At 40.2% G+C, this 22,352-nt stretch overlaps 2 protein-coding genes across 22 annotated transcripts in view; both read left to right on the forward strand.

Moving 5' to 3' along the window:
* The window catches only part of dst (dystonin), a 100,962-nt gene extending 95,789 nt beyond the window's left edge, over positions 1–5,173 (forward strand). For 10 of the 21 annotated variants that reach the window (XM_056394915.1, XM_056394924.1, XM_056394918.1 and 7 more), the window contains 5 exons: positions 674–787; positions 2,115–2,305; positions 2,541–2,651; positions 3,257–3,383; positions 4,111–5,173. In XM_056394915.1, the coding sequence (XP_056250890.1) occupies positions 674–787; positions 2,115–2,305; positions 2,541–2,651; positions 3,257–3,383; positions 4,111–4,367 (800 nt within the window). In that variant the 3' untranslated portion in view covers positions 4,368–5,173. The remainder of the gene's footprint in view (positions 1–673; positions 788–2,114; positions 2,306–2,540; positions 2,652–3,256; positions 3,384–4,110) is intronic. The other 11 variants (XM_056394923.1, XM_056394927.1, XM_056394936.1 and 8 more) reach the window with 4 other exon arrangements.
* A 2,027-nt stretch (positions 5,174–7,200) lies between these two features.
* On the forward strand, positions 7,201–20,966 carry zmp:0000000760 (collagen alpha-1(IX) chain). The gene is made up of 26 exons (XM_056396038.1): positions 7,201–7,279; positions 8,423–8,546; positions 9,641–10,034; positions 10,139–10,216; positions 10,309–10,404; positions 10,493–10,546; positions 13,537–13,590; positions 13,670–13,723; positions 13,805–13,858; positions 14,028–14,081; positions 14,169–14,222; positions 14,302–14,355; positions 14,772–14,825; positions 14,934–14,978; positions 15,078–15,131; positions 15,219–15,272; positions 15,364–15,417; positions 15,560–15,631; positions 15,717–15,752; positions 16,602–16,646; positions 16,738–16,770; positions 17,270–17,416; positions 17,917–18,093; positions 18,860–18,950; positions 20,086–20,163; positions 20,470–20,966. Exons 1-26 carry the CDS (start codon positions 7,201–7,203, stop codon positions 20,670–20,672), a joined length of 2,292 nt encoding a protein of 763 aa, XP_056252013.1. The 3' UTR covers positions 20,673–20,966.
* Positions 20,967–22,352: the final 1,386 nt, after the last annotated feature.

The following is a 22,352-nucleotide window of genomic DNA, read 5'->3' on the forward strand; positions in this document are numbered from 1 at the left end:
TATCTCTTTAGGAAACTGAGGTCTCCATGAATCTAATTTTGACTGTCCAATTTTTGATTTACAAAAACATTTTTGTACCAACACTGTATGCATAGTTACGGTTGATAAAGATTATTATTATTATTATTATTATAAATATTATTTTATGAATCTTTTAACAGACACACAGTGAAAATCCAGTGAGAAACAGTGACATTCATTGATTCATACACCAAAATGGTGTGTAATATTATTAGTGTCATCACTTTGTTTCATTTCTAAGTATATTAATTCAGAATAAGTGACCGTAAAAGGATTAGTGTTTTCTCGGTTTCTGATCCATCAAAGGTTTTGGAGCTTAAGAGTCTAATCCTCAGTTTAAATATAAGTAGAAGTAACCACCGTGACTGTCTTGTCTTTTCTCTTTGTTAAATGAGCTTTATTTTGGAATCATGTCTACGGTTATTTGCTTTATTGTTAAAGTCTGTTCTTGCTATCTGAACTCAACACCTCCTGAACTCAAAAAAAAAAAAAAAAAATAGATATAGTAAAAAAAACAAAAAAAAACTGCACCAACATGTGTATCAGTATGAAAACTTCCTCTCTGTGACCGCGTCCAGTGCAAAAGCTTTATGTGCTTGTTTCTGCTTTCTTCTAACCTTCCTCCTGCTGAACATGATATCATTTCTTCTAGTTCATCACCACGGGAGCAAAATGTTGCGCTCGGAATCAAACTCTTCAATTACTCAGTCTCCTATAGGTTGGCAAATCTCACACTTTCTCACCTTGCTCCATGAACCCGACAGTGGTATGTGTGTCTGCACATCCGAGTGTGTGCTGCTTGTGTTGGTGCCCGGTGTGTGTAACCACCGTAACTGTGTGTGAGCGTGAATGAATGGGTGAATCTCGTGCTGTGTGAACCAGCTCCACTCATCACAAACCAACTGTCATTCATCTCCTGCTGGTTTTTCATGCATGCAGTTGTTTGTGTGAGTCACATCACCTGCTGACACTTTCTCGAAGGCACTGTTTTTTTTTTTTTGGGGGGGTGAGGGGGTGGGGGGGGACTTGATTGGCCACAATGGCTCTTTTCTTCTCTCTCAGCATGTAGCGAGCGCTTCTGAGCTGAGCTTCTTTTGCAGTTCTCAGGTTTGCTTGACAATCAAACACACAGGCATTTGAAACCCACGTGAAAGGTTCAACAGATGCTTGGCTGATGATATAACCCGTAAAAATCAAACTGCCTTGCATCATCATTGGGGAAAAATGATTAATCTGTCTCTGAAACAGTATTAATTGCATTGTTTACTGACAGCGTGGCTTAGTGATTCAAACTGCATGTAAGCCAGTTTGTTTTTAATACAACTGGTGAAAAGTCTGTTTGGTTTATTCTGTGTAGTTAATGTTTTCTTGGTTTTGTAATTCTTCTTATTTGGGCACTTGTGGTGCGGGAGTGTTTTGGCACATTTTGATTTATTATAATTTTCCACCATTGGATCAGCAGTCTAAGCAAACAAAGAGGTATCGCTGGTTGAGAAACAAAAAGTTTATTCCACTACTGTTGCAGCAGTAACTGGACAGTATGGATGAGATGTGACACCGCATGTTTTCTTATGTTTTCATTGTTTATTCAGTATTTTAATCCCAACTTTTATTTTAATTAATTTTAAGTATTCTGCTTCATTTAAAAGCAGACTGTCACATCATGGTAACACTTTATTTTCTGGATTTCATCTGTATTTTCCCAATATACTCCCAATGATTTTTTCAGAGGTTTCCTGGAAAATCCCTGTGTAGTGCGCTAATTATAGGGAAAACAGAAACTGTGCCAAAATGGGAAATTTCTCCACAGCCAAGCACACAATTCAACATTTATGAAAAGTGAAGTTTCTATTAGTAAATGAATAATCGATAAACATTTGTGTTCAAGGAAATTTCCTATAACCAGGACCAAATTACATACTGTAGTAATTTCCAGGAAACTTCCCAGGAAATATTGTGAAGTTGTTAGGAACTTAGGAAAGTGGAAAATAAAGTGTTAACTCACATCATCATCAACACAAAAATACTAATAAAAAATAATCATACTATATTGTATTCATGCAATGTGGCTCATTCGGAGTGTATTTTTGTAGCTAAAGGCAGGACCAACATGGAGCTGCGGGAGAAGTTTATCCTCCCAGAAGGCACCACCCAGGTGATGGCGAGCTTCCGCTACCGAGGCCGGAGATCTCGGCCGTCGTCCAGAGGAGCTTCTCCCAACAGATCCACCTCCAGTCAGAGCTGTCCGGTCCCAGCACACCACGCACTGACTAGTACACCCAAGGTGAGAGGCTCCACCCCGCTGTGAGAGCCAGTTGTTTTTTAGTTGTCTGTCAGTAGACTGATCATCCCGCACTATGATTTCACTCTTATTTATCTGCCTTAATTAATTTATGTTACATTATCTGATCATTTTCCTGTTTTTGGGGGGTTTTTTGTGTTTCTTCCATCTAGCGTTTCGTGTAGTTTTTGATTTGTGAATCCATGTCTGTGTTTTTTGATTTGCCATTGTTCCTCAGACTCCCCAACACATAACCCGCAATTATGATAAGCCCTGGCTTACAAACAGCAAACCCTCCACTCCTCTTAAATCATCAGACTCCTTTGGGAGCCAAGGTTCATCCTCAGAGGTATAGTCACATATAAGATGTGGAACACTTCAGATTTATGACCCAACCGAAATCCATCAATTAATTATGAAAAAAGACCATAAAAACATGCAAACCTGGTCTCATACATACTGCATACCTTCACTAATTTCCATTTAATCCTGTGATAAGAAACCTGAAACCCGTTGGACTTAAGATGGAGCTCAAGTTGTATTTATTAGAGATTTCAGTTGGGTCTATAAACTGTCTTTGATTACTAATGGGCTGGACATTTAATTCTTGCCTGACAAAAATATCTGCCTCATTTTAATACCCCTTTTGAAATGAACAACTTTGTATTAAATCTGTGCATGTGTGATTGTTTAATGATGTATAAACGCTGCAGGTTTAACATATGAAACCTAATACTAACTGCTTCTAAAAACAATTCCCCAGCTGTTGCTGAAATAATGATTTTACAAGGATTTTTCATAAAATTTAAAACTAACTCAATAATATTTAGAGTGCTTTCTGGTACAACTTGTTACATTCTTCAGTTGATAAGGACCATTATCTAAAACACTGTCCCCATACTGCAAAGTTAACTGCAATTGATTACAAATGGAACTAAGTACTGTCTTTTACAGAGTACACCAGTCCAAGGCAGCAAATTGCGTCTTCCTGGGTACTTGTCAGGCAAAGGATTTCAGTCCGGCGAGGAGGGAAGCTTGATCAGCGCTGCTGTACTGAAAGCTCGAGCACAGACAATAGGCGGTGAGTAGAGAGCATTTTCAGTCACTCTTTTGATTATAATTGGAAGAAAATGTGTTTTTCTCTGTTGTTGCACTGGTCAGTGGACCCCTCTTTATATATATATATATATATATATATATAGTCCACAAGAGAAAAGAAAAATAAGTAAAAATACCAACTAAGCTAACAGTTAGAATGTGGTATTAGTAAGACAATGCATCAGAGAGTTAGCTATGTTAAGAAGTACATGAACACTGTGCAGATAATGGTCCAGAACAGGCATTAAAATGGTTGATTAAAGCTGCTATGATCAATATTTTTATATTAAAAATGGATGACATGATTACTTTTGTGTGAAAGAAGTTGCCCACAGTAACAAACCTTCAGATAAGTATCACTTCACTCAGGAGTTCATCTCAACTCTACAGAGCATTTTAGCGTCTTTTAGCCCATTGCTTTGATTTTCAGGCCCGCAAATTTATTGCTGTGGTTCACTGTCACGGCTCTCATCAGCGTCTTTACCAACCCTAAACATGTTGCTGTTTTCAGCATTAAATCTCTTAGAAGCTGTAAAATCCAAGTAAATGATAATGTTGCTCCATGTCTGGATGTGTAAATAAGTGGTCATGGTGAACTGTAACTGCTATGGCACTGCCAATAATGGCTGCTACCTCTGGGCTAATTCTAAGTGCTTCATTAATTATTGTTCGTAGTGAGTAATTATTGTTTCTTGATTTTATGTTTGTAGATTCAAGAAGAACTTCCAGCCGACCTGGAAGTAAAGCTGGAAGCAGAGGGAGCAGTCGCAGAGGTAGTGACGCCTCCGACTTCGACATCTCAGACATCCAGTCTGTGTGCTCGGATATGTCTGAGACAGTTGGAGAGTCTAGCAGAGCGACGCCGCGCTCTACTTCCCGCCAACGTGGAGGAAAACCCTCCAAGATCCCCACCCCTCAAAGAAGAACCACTCCCACAAGCAAACTGGCTAAGGGATCCAAGCGATAGTCAGTGGCCTTGAAAACAAACAACCCAGGAGCTAGTTGCACCCGAAACACATAACGGACACTGGAGATATCTAATTTAAAAGACTGCAAATGTGTTGAGTGTTATTTAAATTGTTGAAAAGATGTAAAATATTCAGTTGAGAGGCAATATGATTTAATTTTATGTGAGAATGGAATGTTAATGGCCTTGTGTATTTGTTTTTAATGTATTTTATTTTTTGTGAAAAATGTCAAATTGTTTTTATTGTATTTTATTTTATTGATGCAAAACCTGTAGAGGTTCGATGAACACTAGGAAACCTGGGAATGACTACGTTGTACGGTTAACTAACATTTCTACACACTAATGAAGGGGCAACACGCAGGATAGCGCTGAGAGTTACTGAATGTACTGTAATTTAATGTATGCTGATGTTTGGAGTAGATGGTGCATTATGGTACCATGTGAGGCATTGCAATTATCTATTTAAGTGCTATGATATACTGCCAACATGCATTTAAAGGGCAATGCAATATACTACAATAAACCCCTGTAAGCACTGCAGAAACCTTTGAAAAACACTATTTAAGACAAGTAGCAGAAACCTCGTAATCATGAAGCTTTCAAGTCCTGTTTGTTTGTCAGCAGCTGCAGTCCCTGTTTTGTTTGACCACTTCACAGCAGCGTGTGCATTGACCTTGACGAGGTGCCACTCCATGTAGACATTCTCGTGTGCATCCATGTCAGTGTATGGTTAATTTCGGTAGAGCTGAAATTGTTACTGTAACATTACTTTGTAATAAACCTGCTTGCAGAAAGCCACCAGAGACGGGTGTGAACCACAGAGTCCTCTCTGTCTTGCTGGTTTTACCACCTTTTATGAGTCATGCTAGCAGCGATGGCAGTGTCGTTCTACTATCACTGTGACATCTTTACAGGTATTTGTGCTTTACAAAAGATGAATCCAACTGACTTTGGTGATCCCCTGACCTCTTCTAGCTCCATCATCAGGTCAAAGTTTTGTACAGACACGTGTGGTTCCCAGAGGATGAAACCTACTGATCCTTTCTTCTCATATAGCACCATCATCAGGTGAGAATTAAGATATTCTTCAATACCAGTTTATGACCATAGAACCTCATTACATTCCCATCAGCAGCAGCTGTAGTTTGTGTTCAGTGCCTATTAGCAAAAGTTAGCATGCTTACTAAGATGGTGAATATGATAAACATATGCTAAACATCAGAATGTTAGTATTGTTACTGTGGACAGGTTAGCATGCTGATGTTAGCACTTAGCTTAAGTGCAGCGTCACACAGCTGCTAAAGCTGTAAACTCCTTGTCTCTGTCTCCCACGTCTCCGTCTTTCATGCTGCTGCACTAAAATAATTGAATGGGCATTAAAGGTCACCACGGTGGAAAGCAATTGCTGGGTAATTGGTAAATATGGTCAATAGCTCTTGCAAAACCAAATTTCTTTATGAACTACAACACTTTATTTTTCTATTTTAATCCATATATTGAATCCATTATCTATTTTCCCCATGATTTCCCTGTAGCCTAGTAGTTACAGATCCAGTGTGGCGGTTTAGGTTGAAGGTGTGGTTTACTCCGGGTGGAATGTTTGCGGAGAGTCTTGTGTTTAGCTGTGACATACTACATCTTTCTCTCAGTGAGACCATGCAGGTGGTAAAACACTGAACATAAACTACAACTATGTGACTGTTTTTTAAAGCAATTATAGACAAAGTTTCATTAATGGTCCCAACAAAATCTTTTTTTTTCTGGCTGTACCGATTGGATGTGTAAAGAGCCGTACAAAAGCTCTGCACAGTGAAATACACAAAACTTATTTCAGGGCTACACAACTGAACAAACTTAAAGTATAGGCTCATTCTTCAACATTACTGTTACTTTCTCTTCATAGCAGCTTTAACCTACATAAAGGCCCTGGTGTGTTCACCTACATTTCCTACATATGATGACTCAGTTTACTGGACTGTGTTACCTTGTAGTGACTGAATAGGTGTAACTGGCCTATGAGAAGAGACAGATCCCCTGGGGACTAAAGGTGGAGTGGAGCTCAGGGGCCAGGCTCCTCTGAGACCGAGAGCTTCTACTCTTAATGGTCCTCCTGTTCATCTCAAACACTGGCCCCGGGATGGCACTTTAGAGAAGGGATATATCTTCACACCAGGAACTGGAAAAGATCCATCTACAGGAGCCCTGGGACTGTCTTTTTCAAGAATATGTGAGTAAATCTAATATTTTCTGTAATTTTTCTGCATTTTTTAAATAAATGAAGGTAGTGGGAAATTATATTAATTGGAGTTGTCTGTAATGTCAGGTTACTAATCAAACAGGGGATAATGCAGATTAGTATAATTGTGTCCTCTAATTTTGTGAAACTTGAGAACGTTTGCATGGACAAAATTTAGTGGATACAACTTTTGACACTGTTGTTCTAGGTAGTGTTAGGTCTTATAGGAAGATTATCTTATCACATAATGTGGTTATGAAACCTTAGTAATTGTATTGCATTGAAGAAATTAAAGTATTTATTTAAAAGGAGTTAAAAGAAAATATTCACCACTTTGATTGATCTTCCAGGAGGTTAGGCCTATTCTTATTTTTAGAATAGTGACATTACATTTTTTTTCCTTTCCTTTATGCTTTCTATATTTTTAATAATCATGCATACAGTAGAAATGTAATGTTTTAAAACACATTTGAGTGAACTGTACTACTATACCACTGTATACACATATATAAATGAATATAATTTATTGAATTGCTGACTTATTTAATTGCTGTACTGCAGGCACTTGTAGCACCTGACTTCCAAAATTTGAAAATGCCACCCTACAAAGCTATGCTGGTGTTTGCAGCACTGTTTGTCTTCTTGGGATTGACCCAATGTCAGAAGTTGCCAAGTAAGTTGGAATTTTTTCATGCTTAATTGAGGACTACAACGTGTTTCCTGCTGCATAGATATATTAACACTGAATCATCACATATTGCATTATGCTGTTTCTGTGTAGTTGCCCACAAGTGGACATGTTGTATGTGCTGCTGCTATCTTTGCAAGAACACTCCTGCTAAAGAGATTTTTAATCTCAGTCAGGAATCTTCTGGTTAATATAAAATATATTTCACAACAATCGTGTAATCATATCATATAAATGATCTTTGAGTGTGACTTTAGTTTTTGTCTGGGTTTAACACTGTACTACAGTGCCATGACCAGCAGATGTCAGTGTTTGTCAGTTCTTTTTCCACTAATTCCCTGCACAGGAGTTGAACCAGTATCATATTTCCTGCCCTCAGAGCCCGTGTAAGCACTCAGGGGTCAGAAGGTCATGCTGGGGTTAAGCTGTGTACATGAACCTTTGAAGCCCTGAAACAGAGTCTCCCTGATACCATAAATAAACAAGTTAACACAATGTTTTTCTACCTGTGGTGTTCTGCGCACAGATAAAGTTGCCTGTCAGCAGAAGCAGTATGTGTACTGTTGGCCTATTGACAGTAAAACATGACAGTAAAACATATCTGCAAGGAGACAAGACTGCAGATTTAAGTCACAGACCACAGGTGATTGGTGTTTTCACAGAAAAAACCTCTCTGCAGACTTATACTCAAATTCAAAGGAACAATTTGTTAACATGCCGCAGCATCAGGTATCAAGCTTTCCATTATTGTAGAGTAGGTGTTCTGAGTTATTTTCCACTCAAGTCTTAACATTTGTGATGAGAATCTTTCACCAGCTCTCATCCACGCATTTTAACCTGACAGGAAACACCGCTGCCATGCTGATCTCATTCTAACTGCGCACAGTGTTTAGATATTCAGTAGCCAAATCCAGCCATGAAAGAAAATAAACAGCCTCGTCATGTTAATGGGTTTAATGAATTACCTCATTGTACCTGTGAAGAGATGGCACTACTAATGACAATGAGTAATGCGACTGTTTAAAAAAATCGGTGATATCAGTGCTGACATAAGATTTAGAAGTGGTCCAGCACCTTTGATGCTGAATCGCTGTGATGTCAAACTAAGCTCAGTGTTTGTGCTGTGAGGTTTCGATCTCCTGGAGGAGTTTCGTGTGCCTGAGTCGAGAGGAGTGAGGAGGGTGGATGGCTCTCAACCTGAGGCGGTGGCCTACCGCGTCAATCCCTCCATCCATCTACGCAAGACCATGAGGTACGGTGCAAGGCTCCATGAGCGTTATTAATGTCAATGGAGCTGGAAAATGATTGAAGAGTAACTGAAAATTACATTTTTGCAGATTTCCAGTGGTTTAACATCTCATTTGGCTGCAGTGAGGTAGAAGTGTACACCACGGTGTGTTAGTACACTGTGACATCACTGTTAGGTATGGTTACAGGGGCAGTTACGCACACTACTGAACAAACCCAAACACACTCATCACAGGTGCTGTGTGTGGTCAGACTTGAAACAGACATGAAACTTTTTTAGGCTGGTGTTATATTGCTCTTAAAAGGGTAAGTGAACACCAGGCTGAAAAAGCTGTTGTGCACCTGTAACCCCACCCATCAGTGATGTCACAGGGTCCTTGAGTACACCTGTACATCACTGCAGCAAGGTAGGAACTTAAATCCTTGGATGTTAGAAAAAACAAGATTTTTAGTGGGTGTTAAGTTGGCCTTTATACGGTCTCATTTGTGAGCTTTGTAAGCAATTATTCACAGATGAAGAATAGCAGTAACACTTAGCATGAATATAATCCCTTATATTAATACTTTAGGTGTCTCAAAAATATACTGATTTTTTTTTGCCATGCTATATGCCTCACTCTAGGGATAGCAATGTCAGTATGTTTATCCGTCCACCACTTTACTATCTAAATGGTTAGCATGCTGATGTTAGCATTTAGCTCAGAGCACCGTTGTGCCTGGGTACAGCCTCACAGAGCTGCTACCATGGCTGTAATTCACTTAGTCTTGTTTCTCTTTGAACTCTCTTTGTCTGACAGTGAATGGAAGGCATAGTGCTTTAAGTGCTTTGTTCGTATTAAATTAACTTGGAATGGTAGCCCTCTAAGAAGTGCATTTTCACAAAAAGTTACAAACAAATGTGAATATTGAAACTTGTCCCAACTCATATGCTAATATGGGGTTTATGGATAAAGCTGAAGTCTCTCTGTTTCAACTTATGCACATTCTTCTAAAACAAAACCCTTATGTTCCCACAAAAGCCCTCAATTGTTGTTTTGTGAAGAAAGCAGCCTCTGTATGATGTTAACCAGCCTTCCAAACCTCACTCTTGTGCCACAGTGATGTGTATCCAGATGGACTTCCCTCCGACTACTCCGTCATTGCAACATTTAAGGTGACCAAAGACACGGCCAAGAAATCCTGGAACCTGTGGCAGGTCAGTGACACCGAGGGACGGGACCAAGTTGGCCTGCGTTTCCAGGGCGACACGCGCTCTTTAGACTTCTTCTACACTGGCCCCCGTGGGAGTCAGATGCTGAGGACCTTCCATGGTGTGGAAAAACTGTTAGATGGAGAGTGGCACAAGTTGGCGCTGAGTGTGAAGGGCAGGAAGGTGAAGCTGCTCATTGACTGTGAGGAGGTCAGTGTGGAGTCCATTGACGAGTCAAGGCCTGTTATCCGCCGAGGGTACACCTCCATCGTCAAGCGGGCTGCAGGAGATCGTTCTGTGTCTGTATGTCGACAGCTTGGATACCTCTATATCTAAAGTTATATTTCAACTTCCATTGATTTGGATTACAACTTTCATTTCTCATATAATCTCTTCTCTCTTTCCAGGTGGACCTCCAGCAGATGGATGTGTCATGTGACCCAGAGCAGGCTTATTCAGAGGGCTGCTGTGAGCTCTCCAGTGTGGTGAGTCACCTTATGATTCAACGATGTTTCACTCCCACTGTTACAGATGTGTGTGAAATTTCAAAACCATTTCCGTTATCTGCCCATGGCAGTGTGGAGGGTATGCAGAGATCGGTCTAACAGCTGGAAGAGCATCTTGCAAATGTATGCCCGGACAACCAGGCATTCAGGGACCTCCAGGGCCAAAGGTGAATGTGCCTGCACAGTGAAAGTTGGCAGAACACACTAATAAGACAAATTGAGTCCGTGTTGACATATTTTTTTATTCTTCTGCAGGGTCACAGAGGTCTTCCAGGGGGAGCCGGAGACCCAGGAAGACACGGAAACTGGGTAAATAATTGTACAGTATGTCTCAGTCGTGTAGATGCCAAACCTTATCTCACACAGGATGTGTGTTGTGGTGTGTTTACTTCTTCTTCTTAGCATGAGCAGCACCCCGTTCCTCTTGCTGGACAATAAAGAGTTAAAATGAATTGTGACATTGTAAAACCTTCATTTGTGAGACAGCAGTGGAGCTGTGGAAAATGGCAGTAGAAGTACAACCGAGACACGACAGGATGGAAACAAATCTGGAAGCAGAAGCGCTCAGCGATAGTAAACACAGGGGCTCCTTTCATAGTTTGAAAACTCATGTCCGCTTTGCAAAAGATTTAGGGAAGAGGCCAAGATAAACACAAAGAAATACGGATGTGACAATAAATTTGTTTTTGCAGTTCTGAAATAGCCATTTGCATCTTAAAACACAGAGAATATAGGATTTAACTTGAACTGGCACATGATCACAGGATTTTGTAATGGCTTTGCTTTTCCATTTGGAAGAAACTGAGCCAAAAGTAATGAATCCCACACACACAGGAAAACCAGTCAGTTGAGCAATAACCATACCCTCAAAGTGTCTGGTAATGAGTGGCATTAGTCTGCATAATCATTGTGTGAAATTTGTCAGATGTTATGTTTCTTTTCTAATGTTTTTATCTTTGTGGATAAGGCTGATTAATTCACCACAGGAAGACCAAATTGTGAAAGAGAGGGAAGGTTTGAGAAAATGATAATGAACAAAGTAGTCTGCTGCAGGAGCCAGTTACACAGGGATCAGTGAAAGAGCAAATACACTCACAGTTGTATCCTTTAGGGAGCCGCAGACGTGATTATTTCCACTTTAAATTTATGACTTGTTAATCTCTTTGATCCTTGGCGCTTACTGTTATGTTGGAGCAGATCTGAGAGTCTTTTAATAACAGTCCGGAGAACATGTGTTTAAAGCAGGTTTTTTTTTTTATACATATGTGACGGTTTGGTATATAACATGCCCTTTGCACTCAAGGAAATCCCCCATGCTGCCTGAGAACACACAAATGTACGCCTGCAGAGCAGTGTACATTCAGAGCACATTTCCAGAGCTGTACATCTGGGAATAAACATCTGTCTTGTGTAACTTGTTAAGAGTTTTGACCTCCTGCCAGCATGTGAATCACAGAGCCCCAACATGTTTATCTCCTCCCCTGCTGGCATCCGAGGAGGGCATTTCCTGGCACAGATATATGAACTATCCATCTCAGGTGGTGGGTGGTCCTTTTCTCGTCAGAGCTATACCCGCCTTAGAACTGTCGTAAAGTTCACGGTCATGCCTCTCGCCGTACTGTCGGCCATCTCTGAGGTTAGCCTCCGCCTAGCTGACTCTGCTTAAAAACGGTGTTAGGTGAGATGATCAAATAAACTGACAATGCAAAGGCGTCCTGGCCTAGTTTAATCTGTTTGTTGACTCAGTGAAATACAGCCAACTGGAAAACACTTGTCCCTCTACGACCCAGGAAGTCAGCATCTGTGCAAACAATACTGGTACATTTTGTTGTATTAATGACTAATGTTTCCTAAATCCTGCTGAAAAAGGCTGCAGTATATTCTCCACTAATGTGACCAGTGTGAGTGTGGCTGAAATTTATAGCATGTTCACATTTTAAATGTAACTATCCTCAATTTGTCGTGTGATTTTCACGTTATGTTAAAACAAAGCAAAAATGGTGTGACAGTTTGACTTTCTTGCTGAGAGACTCATATCTGTGCCGTAAATATGAAGTTACAAGAAATGATTAGCTCAGCGTAAAAACTGGATACAGTTAGAAGCAGCTAGCCTGCCTCACTAACCCCGCTTAACCACGTTTGTTTTGTTCAGATTAAAACAGATCTACAAGTCAATTGTAGAGCTTTAGAGGTTGCAGTTGTATGTTTTTATCTTTAAGCTGTTTTGCCTTTTTTCCAGTCTTTGTGCTAAGCTAAGCAAACTGTCCTCTGGAATATTGCAACATGTCCAAAGATCCAGAGCGGAGCACTTCTATATTCTGATTGTTTGCCGCCGAACCGCGTCTTAGCTCTTTACCATAAAGTTGCCTGAACTTAAACTTTTCTGAAGCCCACACTGCTCAAGACGCCTCCAAAAGACGCTGACTCACATACAAAATGAATGTGGTTACTTTGATGTTCTCGCTGCTTTCAGTTTGAACTTCTAGGAATAGGAATATTGAAATTATTATTTATTATATAATATGTTATCTCTGTCTGTATGTTATGGTGCAGACTCTGAGTCTTTTTTTCCATCCTGTGCCAAAAACAAATTCTACCAACTCTGGTCACAGGGACATTAAAGTGAAGACCTGCAGCTCTAAAGCTCAGTTATAGGTTATATATAGGTTATATTATATATAAGTTATATCTCATTTGTTTACTTTGTACAAAAACCAAAGTGTAAAAACAACAACAGTTTTATAGGTGTTATGTGCTGAACTTTTTCCCCCCAGGTGCTGACTTCCTGCAGTCTTTGCCAGCTCCATTACATCTGATTTTTTTTTTTTTTATGTTACACTTTAGTTTTTTTTTACAAACTGTAGCATGTCAATTACATTTAGAGGATCCTGGGAGATTTTGTTACCTTTGGACAGAGCCAGGAGAACTGTTTTCTGCCTAATATTTACCACACAGGCAAGAGACTGCATCCAAGTTTCGGAAAGAAAGTAAATATAAATGTATTTCCCAGTATGTCCAACTATTACTTTGAATTGTTCTTATCTCTTTATTCCCTGTTCATCTTGCCACACTGACTGCAGAAAAATCAAAAGCTACCTTCTGGGTTTATTTAAGGAGCAAATGCCAGATGTCTGATGCATCCAAAGTTTAATCTCGCAGAAGTTATTAGTGACTTTCTCTCAGTGGAAACAGTCGTTACAGCGTTCACATTTTACGCTCTATTTCACAAGCTGTTCAATTCGCAAACAAATAGCTTAAGCTTAAGTCTTGCATGTGATTCAGTCCAACGTGTCTTGCAGGGGATCAGGGGAAACACAGGAGACTATGGCAACATTGGCGAGACAGGCCTAAAGGTAAGATCAGCTTCTATATGCCCCTCAGTTTGGCTTGTTCTCAGAACATATTAATGAAACTTTAAACGCATGTCCTCAGGGTGAAGAAGGAATCAAAGGCGAGAAAGGAATGAGAGGACTCTGGGGCCAAGTGGTAATTTATCACGCCAAGATTTATCATTTTCTTTACACTGATATGTTCTGAATTTGTTTTAATGAGATGTTGTATTAACAGGGAGACAGAGGTCCTAAGGGGCTGAAAGGATTAAAAGGGGCAGCTGGCTTCAAGGTAAACATCTCTGCTTGGTTCAGGTTTTAATTGGACCTGTTTAATTAGGGAGCCACCTAATTAAGTTACAAACCTTTCATTGGAGTTTTGTGCAGTTTGCTGTTAACGTTTTTATAACTTTATAGATAACTCAGAGGGTTTATTGTCGGCATTTTAACTGTAATTACAGGGAGTTCATGGACCACCTGGGGGCATTGGCGAGTCCGGGAAACAAGGAGAAGTTGTAAGTTAACCTTTCAGACTCAGTGGTGAGCCCTTTTGCAAGTGATTATGTAATTAATGTATTACTAACATGTTGGCCTCCTTGAAGGGCGCTAAAGGTGAAAAAGGATACGAAGGGATTCCTGGGTTTCAAGGAGTTAAGGTACTTGTGTTTCCTCCTTTATTTGTCCTTTTTTATCTATTGATATTGTGATTGAACTCCATTATGCTTGTCTTTTTAGGGAGAAAGGGGGACTACTGGTGCAATAGGGCGTGCTGGGCCTAGAGGAAAGCAGGTGGGTTGTTGTGGGATTCCCATTCAATAATCTGTAATAAGCCCTCCTTAATTCTGTGACTGCTATCTTCAAAACCCCCTCATTTGAGCGCAGAGAGCCAGTAAATCATTTGTGATGTGGTAAAACACTGGAATACAGCTATGTCTTTGGCTTATGTGCCGTCTCCATAAACAACGTTAGTTCATGTGGCTGGATTTTAGCTGAGATCTGAGGGCCTGAACTATATCAACATAAGCTGGTGAGTCACTGAAAGAAGCGCCTCAACCGCAATGATAACCTACTCATGAGGAATGGATTATACATGAAGGAAGGCTCATTTATTCAACTTGTTGCCAAGTGACTCAAAATGTGTTGCATAAAATGTAAAATCTTAACTTCTCCTAAAATTTCTTCTTCTTCAAATGTTAATTTGGCAGGGTATTGTGGGAGATCCTGGAGAGAGGGGAACTCCTGGAGAGAAGGGGACGCCTGTATGTATGACATAATCACAATGATGTGAAAATGATGTGTCCCTTTTGATTTCACAAAGATTTCAAAATGCATTATTTTGATTGGCACGTTGGTTGTCTTAAAATTAGGGGATCCGAGGACCCATGGGCAGAGCCGGCACCATCGGGCCAAAGGTAGTTCATTGCCGACACACCCAGCGCCTCACACCTGGGTGCTCACTTACACTCCCAAAATGAATGGTCTGTTTTATAATAATGATACCATCTCCCTAGGGCATTATTGGAGATCCGGGCTTACCTGGCAGAGACGGAGATCCGGGAATAGAGGTATTACTTTCGTAATAATTATGTCTCTATGCTGAATTTTGGAAGCAGTGCACTTGTATTGTTATAACTGTCATCTGTTCCTCGCAGGCTTATCAAGGACCACAAGGTCTTGGTGGAAAAGTAGGACAAATTGGAACAAAGGTAACTCACTCTTCTCATATGGTTTTGCAAATGAATGTAAAAATGAGTTGTTTTTGGCAGATTCATTCATTGCCATTTGTGACTTTTACAGGGGGAGAAAGGCACCCTGGGGCCAGAAGGAGAAATGGGTCCCCAAGGCCGAACTGTAAGTCACTTTTCAGGCATTTCAGTCACTGAAGACAAGCACATAATACATTTTATACTTAAAGTAGTTTGCCATCTTAAAGGAAAACGATAAAGAATAAAGCAGTCCCTTAGGTCGGTTTAATAAATGTTTTATTCTCGAGGGCCCAAGAGGTTACAAGGGTTCTGCTGGGAAGCCAGGAAGACCCGGATTTATCGGCCCACCGGGACCTACTGTAAGTGCTCCAGATGAATTTTCTAAACTCTCCCAAATACTAGTTCATTTTCTTCAAGACATTAAAGCATGTCATCTCTTCACAGGGACACGTGGGTGTGCCTGGAAAACCAGGGATCAAGGTAATACATCCTCATCCATTACCCATTAGAGATATAAAATGAAGGCAAAATTACTATTTAATGGCACAATTACTGTAGCTAGTCAGGAATTATTTACAGGGTCAATGAGCCACTTAAAATTTAGGATTTACAGATGGTTTCTCTTACGAAACCAGGTTTATTCACTAGACTTTTAGAACTTTATTTTTAGGTAACAATTAAAGGTCAAATGAGGTATTAGTACTTAATGATACTGCTAAAGCCTTTCCTTTGATCGCCAAGTCATCCCCCAGCTTCATGTGAGCAAACTAATAATAAAACAGCATGAGGAGTCAGAATAAACACTTCAATAGCTCAGTTCAGAGGCTGCCCGTCAGGGCATGTTGGCTCAGTCTCTCCTGTTCTCCCCATCTGGACTGGAGGTCACATCCCATGCTGAACTCCCCCTCAGGATCTGTTCTTGGTGTTTACAGAACGTCCCACGCTGATTAAAGAGGCAGATATTCCTGCAGAAACCGCTTTTCAGCTGTTTATGTTTTTGTGGCATTTTTGTGGCAAATCTGATAAAAAATAAATAAATAAATTTAAAAAAATTTGGAGTCGAAATCTGGCACTGGTCTGTTTAAAAAAAGTAAATGTCAATTCTAAAAATGAATAAAAGTCAAATCAATCAAAAGACATACAAACAGATATAAGAGACAAGTACAAACAGAAGTATTCACATTTGCCTGTTGACACATTATCAGAAAACCTGTTCACCAGTGAATGAAACATGTATCCATTGACAGAGCAGAACACCTGTGCGACCCTGATAGACCAAATATTTGCAAGCTTCTCAACACTGTTTATTTTTTCATTTGCCTTGTGCAGGGTGACACAGGAATCCAGGGAATCCAAGGAGTTAAAGGTTCACAGGTACTGCCTTAAATATTTAATCTCTGCTTGTCATTACATCCTCTTCATGTTTTTTTTTTTTCTTAACATGAACTTGCTCTTTTTCTTAAAGGCAGAAAATGGAGTTAAAGGCCCAAAAGGAAAGGTGAGCTGTGATTCTGTTGGTAGAGTGTGATTTGACGAACATAAAAGTTTCTTTGTTAGACGATAGGATTACATACTTCCACTCAAAAGTGTTTGTGCAAACCTGTTTACGTCACTGGAAGAATACTGTACGTGTGGCTTAAGTGAACTGACAGTTATGTAGCAGGAACAGATTCAAGGGCCCCTAACAGTCAGAACAATCATGATATCTCTCCATCAGATGACTTTTCAAACATGTTTTAGGCATCTGTAGACATGATGGTAACATTCAGATATTATATTTGAAATGCAGGTTTTGTGTATTAACACACTGACTGTGCCTATGGCCCTGTTACTTACTGCGTTTTCCTATTACAATTCAAATTCATCTTAAGCTAGTTACTGCTTTCCATTAAGTTTTTGTCCGTGCAAAAGCGATTTCTCACTGTACGCTCGCTCTGATGGATGCACTGGCTGTGTCATGAATTCCGGCCTGCTGATGCCGTTAACGTGTTCTGTAGGTTGGAGGCAGGGGGGAGCAGGGTCCCCAGGGTGGACGGGGGAAGCGTGGCCCGGCAGGCCCACCTGGACGTTCAGGTCCTGTCGGAGTCAAGGGGGTTCGAGGTGAAGGAGGACCAGATGGCTTTCAGGGGCCCCCAGGTCCACCAGTAAGTGAAATACAAGCCTCTGAATCTTTGTTTTTTTTTTCTTGGCTGATCCCACAAACATTATAGAGTAGTACTTGATGTAGTCACGATGAGAAGCACTGCTATTCATTCTCTGCTGTAATTGACTATAACTTCATCTATCTGTGAACGATGGCACAGAAACAGCAGAGTAATCATTTGCACTGACTGGCACACACACACACACACACACACACACACACACACACACACTGTGTTTGGTAACAACTTTAGTGTCAAAAACACGTTTAAACAGTTTCTCATTAGCCTCGTAGTTAGTAGTGACTCACAGCAAGGGTTTCATTTAGTGTGGCTATAAATCTATAATGAGCTTAGGGAAATATTGTTGGCTTTGTTTGTTTGTTCATTTCTTCAGAGAGGTAGCCACTGCTTCAGCGAGCCCCGTCCTGTAATAAACCGTATTACATGTCCCACAGTTGGGTCACCTCCAGTGATGGATGTGGTAATGCTTTGTCACACAGGGCCCGACCCTCCCCGCTCAGCACGTGATCGAGGTTTGTAAGAAAGTGGTGCTGGAGCAGATGTCCACCTTTGCCAACTCAGTGAAGAGGACGTGCGCTGCAGTTTGTCCTCTTTATGGGGACGTGCCCATGGGAGCCCCCGGTCCCCCCGGACAGACGGGACCCCCCGGACCTCCTGTGAGTTTTTGGTTGATCAGCCAGTTGCATCAACACTCTAGGGTGTTTTTTTTTAAATTATTATTATTTTTAAAATAAATTCATTATTATGTATCAGCTCACCTCCTGCAGACCTTTAGCTGAGACACACTGCTGGAGCGCAGTAAATTCTCCATACATTGTTCGTTTTTGCCTCCCTGGCTGAGTAAAATGCAAACATATTGCAATGGTCTGGACTGGACTAAAAGAGCTGAAGTATTTGGCAGAAAACCTTGGAATGAAAACATTACGATTTTCCACGTCTCTATGAGGACAAATAAGGAGTCACAGACTAGACACTTGGTCTGTGTTGAATGGTTTTTGGAGAGAATCAAGGCTGTCCTTGGATTGGAAAGCCTTTTCCACATTATTATACAGTGAAGAACCAATTCATGTTCCACAACTTTAATCAGAATGACTCTCAGGCTGATAAATACTCTTGAAGCTATTACTATATAAAAATATTCCACTATATTAGATTATGGCTGGTAAGCCTCGTGTTGTGGAGTTTAAAGCCAAACCAAGAATAGTGATGTACAATTACCGTACAATGTTTTCTCAGTTTACTCAGTATCGAACGATCACCCAGAAGAATCTTTACAGGTTTCTTTTTACAAAGCAGTACAGAGGTGAATGGAACCTTAGTTCATGACTTGAACAGAACCTAGGAAGAAAAAAATATTGCAAGGTTTATACAGAAAACACCCAAAGGATTAATGGTGTATTTTCCTATTGATGATGTTGTCAGGGTGACCCTGGTAATGATGGTGTTGATGGAGAAGTGGGCCTACAGGGATTCTACGGAGAAGCCGGAGATCTGGGCCGAAAGGGAGAAACAGGTGCGGAAAAACAAACCTGACAGAAGATATTTATGAATATGATTAACAACAAACCTATAATTCAACAGGGTATTGTTTTAGAAAGAGCCAGTGGTGGAAAAAGAATTAAACCTGCCTTGACATTTTTTTTCGGCCACTTAGGGGCAGGACAACGAGTTATAAACACATTACTAACATATTATCAGCTTCTAAAATCGATACTGCGAGCAGTTGCTTTTAAACACATCCAGCAGACGTAGAGCAACATTACCATTCATTTGATGTCATCGGGGGGTTATCTGTGTTTGGACTTTACAAATATTTAACAGACCCTCTGCAATGCAAACTGGAAGCATGGAATTTGATGAGATAAGATGTGGGCATTTGGCAGGCAATGAGGGTCTAACAAAAGATGCTATCATGCTGGACTATGGGAAGTGTAGTTTCCTGGACTAGTGGAAGGGACTAATAGTGAGGATATGTTGGACTTTGCTGCATCAATTTGGACCATTAAATCTGAAATTAATGCCCCATTCAAAGTTTGATTTTATCCTATTTTTGTATAATGTCATAATTTTTACATGAACCTGCATTTAAATTTTCTTTATATACTGTTTAATCTTCAACATTGCCTCATATTATTTAAACTCTTCATGTTTTGCATGTAAAATCTTGGTCACCAAAGAAATGAGTAAAGAGTAATATTCAAATAAATCTTGTGAAGTAAAAGTCCAATAATTCCTTCCAAAATAAAGTAAAGTAAAAGTTTGAATATGTGATTAAGATACTTTCCACCGCTGGAAAGAACAAACGTGTCACCTATAATCTGTATGAAACACATTGAATCAAATACTGTACGGCAGCGCTGTAAAACCCGTAGGCTAACATGTACATTCGCAGCTCTAATTTATGGTTAGCAGCCTGAGCATGATGTCACACTCATGCTACATTCCCGTGCCAAACCAATGAAATCGAAGAATATTTACAAGGTGTTTTAAACATTTATTTAACAATGATCTCAGTAACACATATGGTCTTTAATCAACACGAACAGCATGTTCCTGAGTGGAGATCACTCCTGAGGGAACAGCATTTCAGCCTGTCTGCTGTCATCCCTGCTTACAGAAACCTGTGTGTGTGTGTGTCTGGCTTCCAGGTGACAGAGGAGAGCAAGGTGATAAAGGAGCCAAGGGTTATGGCCTACCTGGCTACACTGGAGATCAAGGACCAAAGGGTAATTTCATCTTCCAGAATTTAATACTGTTTGATGATATGGCTGAAATGAGACATTAATCGACGTTCACATCTGGGCCTGAGCGACATTTTACAAACTATATTCAGCCGAGTCTGTGTTTCAGAACCCTGGAAAAGGGGGGAGGAGATGTGTTACTGTAAGAGGAGCGTGTAATCTGCCAAAAATGAAATGATTTTTCTCTGTAAATGTTCTGTTCTTGGAACCAGTGACAACTTTGTCTTGACTCAGCTAACTGAGCAGACTGCGAAGTCTGGAGCCTAAATAACACTTCTGCCTTAATCACAGGTCAGCGTGGACGTCCTGGCAGAGTCTTCAATGGCCAGCCAGGGAAGCAGGGTGAGCGGGGACATGTAGGCCAGCCTGGACTCAGGGGCCACCCAGGTCTCAGAGGACCTCCGGGTGTCTGTGTCACCTCTGGGTGTCCTCAGCTCAACGCCACCAGTGGGACACCTCAGCCGGCACCGCGGAGGTCGAGGAACCGCCCGTAGAGGAAGAAAGCGTCTATGTGGACAGTGAATTGAATATTGGGCTTAAAGGAGGAAAACATGATCGATTGTTTTTGTTAATACGCGTGTGTTCAAATAAATTTCATGTAAATATGCAACTTAAACCTGAACTGAACTTCTGGGAACAAAGAAACAACCTATGTGATTTGAAAGAGAGTGGTAACAAAATATATTTGTATAAAAAGACCATCTTCATTTGATAGTTTTATTTAAACTGATTTCACAAGTCTGAGTTGTCTTTAAACACCTGCTCTTTATAATAAAAATCCAAAACTCTCTTGTGTGAAAGCCTGCTTTAGGTTCATGATCAGTTATATCAGGCATGGCATTTGAGAGCCAGTGTCAAGTGCAGCAAAAAAACCATATAATACTAATACTATTTGATAGACATTTTTTTTGAGTGAAGGAAAACTTGGCAAATTATTCAAAACTGTCAGGCATAGAGCAGCTCAGAGCTGTGTGTTTTTATATTTCTCATATATTATCTTTAAAAAAGTACATAAAAAAAGTAAGTAAGTGTGTTTTAATTAAACATTTCGTCATAACTTGGACGTTACACAGTTCAGATATTGTTGTGTGTAGAAACTAATGTTATTCTTAAAGCCCATAAATGTAGGATTTTAAAACTTACAACTTGGCTGCCTCGCAGAGGCACCATAAAAAAAGACAGTAATGAATCCCACTTCTGGGCTGTGAGAAAAATTTTATGTAGAAGTCATTCTAAGTAATTCAGTAATTTCACATGATGCACACTTGGCCAAGAAGACTTTTTTTTTTTTCTCCATTTACAGTCGTTACCATTACAATGGCAGTAAAAGCTGAATACATTTTACTGCGTGCCACATATACGTGGCCCCAAAGACAAATGATGCTTCATGTTATCAGAATTAAATTCATTTAGTAAAATAAAATTCTTCTAGTAGAGCTGTATTAGTGCTTATTTTCATGCCATTCATGTATAAAACATAAGATCTACATAATAATACATTCATGTTTCTCCCCTGTTGCAGTACCATAAAGATACATTCACCAAATAGTGGCCCAGTCTCAGATCCCGACTGGAGACTGAGGGTGCAGTGTTGTCCTATAGTAGAATCGAAGTACTTTTATTACTTAACGGTACATTCTATGAAATAAAGTACTTTTATTTCACAGAAAGAAGAGTTCTCTGCATTTCTCAAAGTGGAATGTAAGGAAATCCTTTCTATAACAATTTCTGGTAACATGTTTCATAGAACTACAGCGATTATGTATGATTTTATTTTATGACCTCCAACCTGTGCTTACTTTTTTTTTTTTTCTCTGTTGCAGAAGTTGTTGTAGCGATGAGAACAAACAACGACACAAACATCAATGTTTCCCACATGGTGGCTCTGTAGATGCTGTTGTATCACTGGTGTTTCACAGCAACACAGAGCTGGTTTGATTCCTGGCCTGTGTGGACTTTCCAGCTGAAAAAATCCTTGCTGGTCAAGTGGAATGGAGAATTTAAATTGACTGAGGGTATGAGGTGCCGCGCCTGTCTATCTGCATTAGCCGTGCAATTGGCCGACGCCCAGTCTTGGGCATTTTCCTGCTTTGTGATCAACGTATGCTGGGAAAGGCTCCAGCCGGCCTGCAGCCTAGACGGGACTTAATGAGTTGAAAAAAAATAATAATTGA

This window comes from Seriola aureovittata, chromosome 14, assembly GCF_021018895.1.
Source record: "Seriola aureovittata isolate HTS-2021-v1 ecotype China chromosome 14, ASM2101889v1, whole genome shotgun sequence".
Classification (NCBI taxonomy): Eukaryota; Metazoa; Chordata; class Actinopteri; order Carangiformes; family Carangidae; genus Seriola; species Seriola aureovittata.

Excerpts from the sequence above, each read along its gene's own strand:
- zmp:0000000760 (XM_056396038.1), top strand. The coding sequence starts at position 7,201 with ATGCCACCCTACAAAGCTATGCTGGTGTTTGCAGCACTGTTTGTCTTC. Across the intron at positions 10,405-10,492 it reads AGGGACCTCCAGGGCCAAAG|GGTCACAGAGGTCTTCCAGG; the intron begins GTGAATGTGCCT and ends ATTCTTCTGCAG. Across the intron at positions 20,164-20,469 it reads TGGAGATCAAGGACCAAAGG|GTCAGCGTGGACGTCCTGGC; the intron begins GTAATTTCATCT and ends CCTTAATCACAG.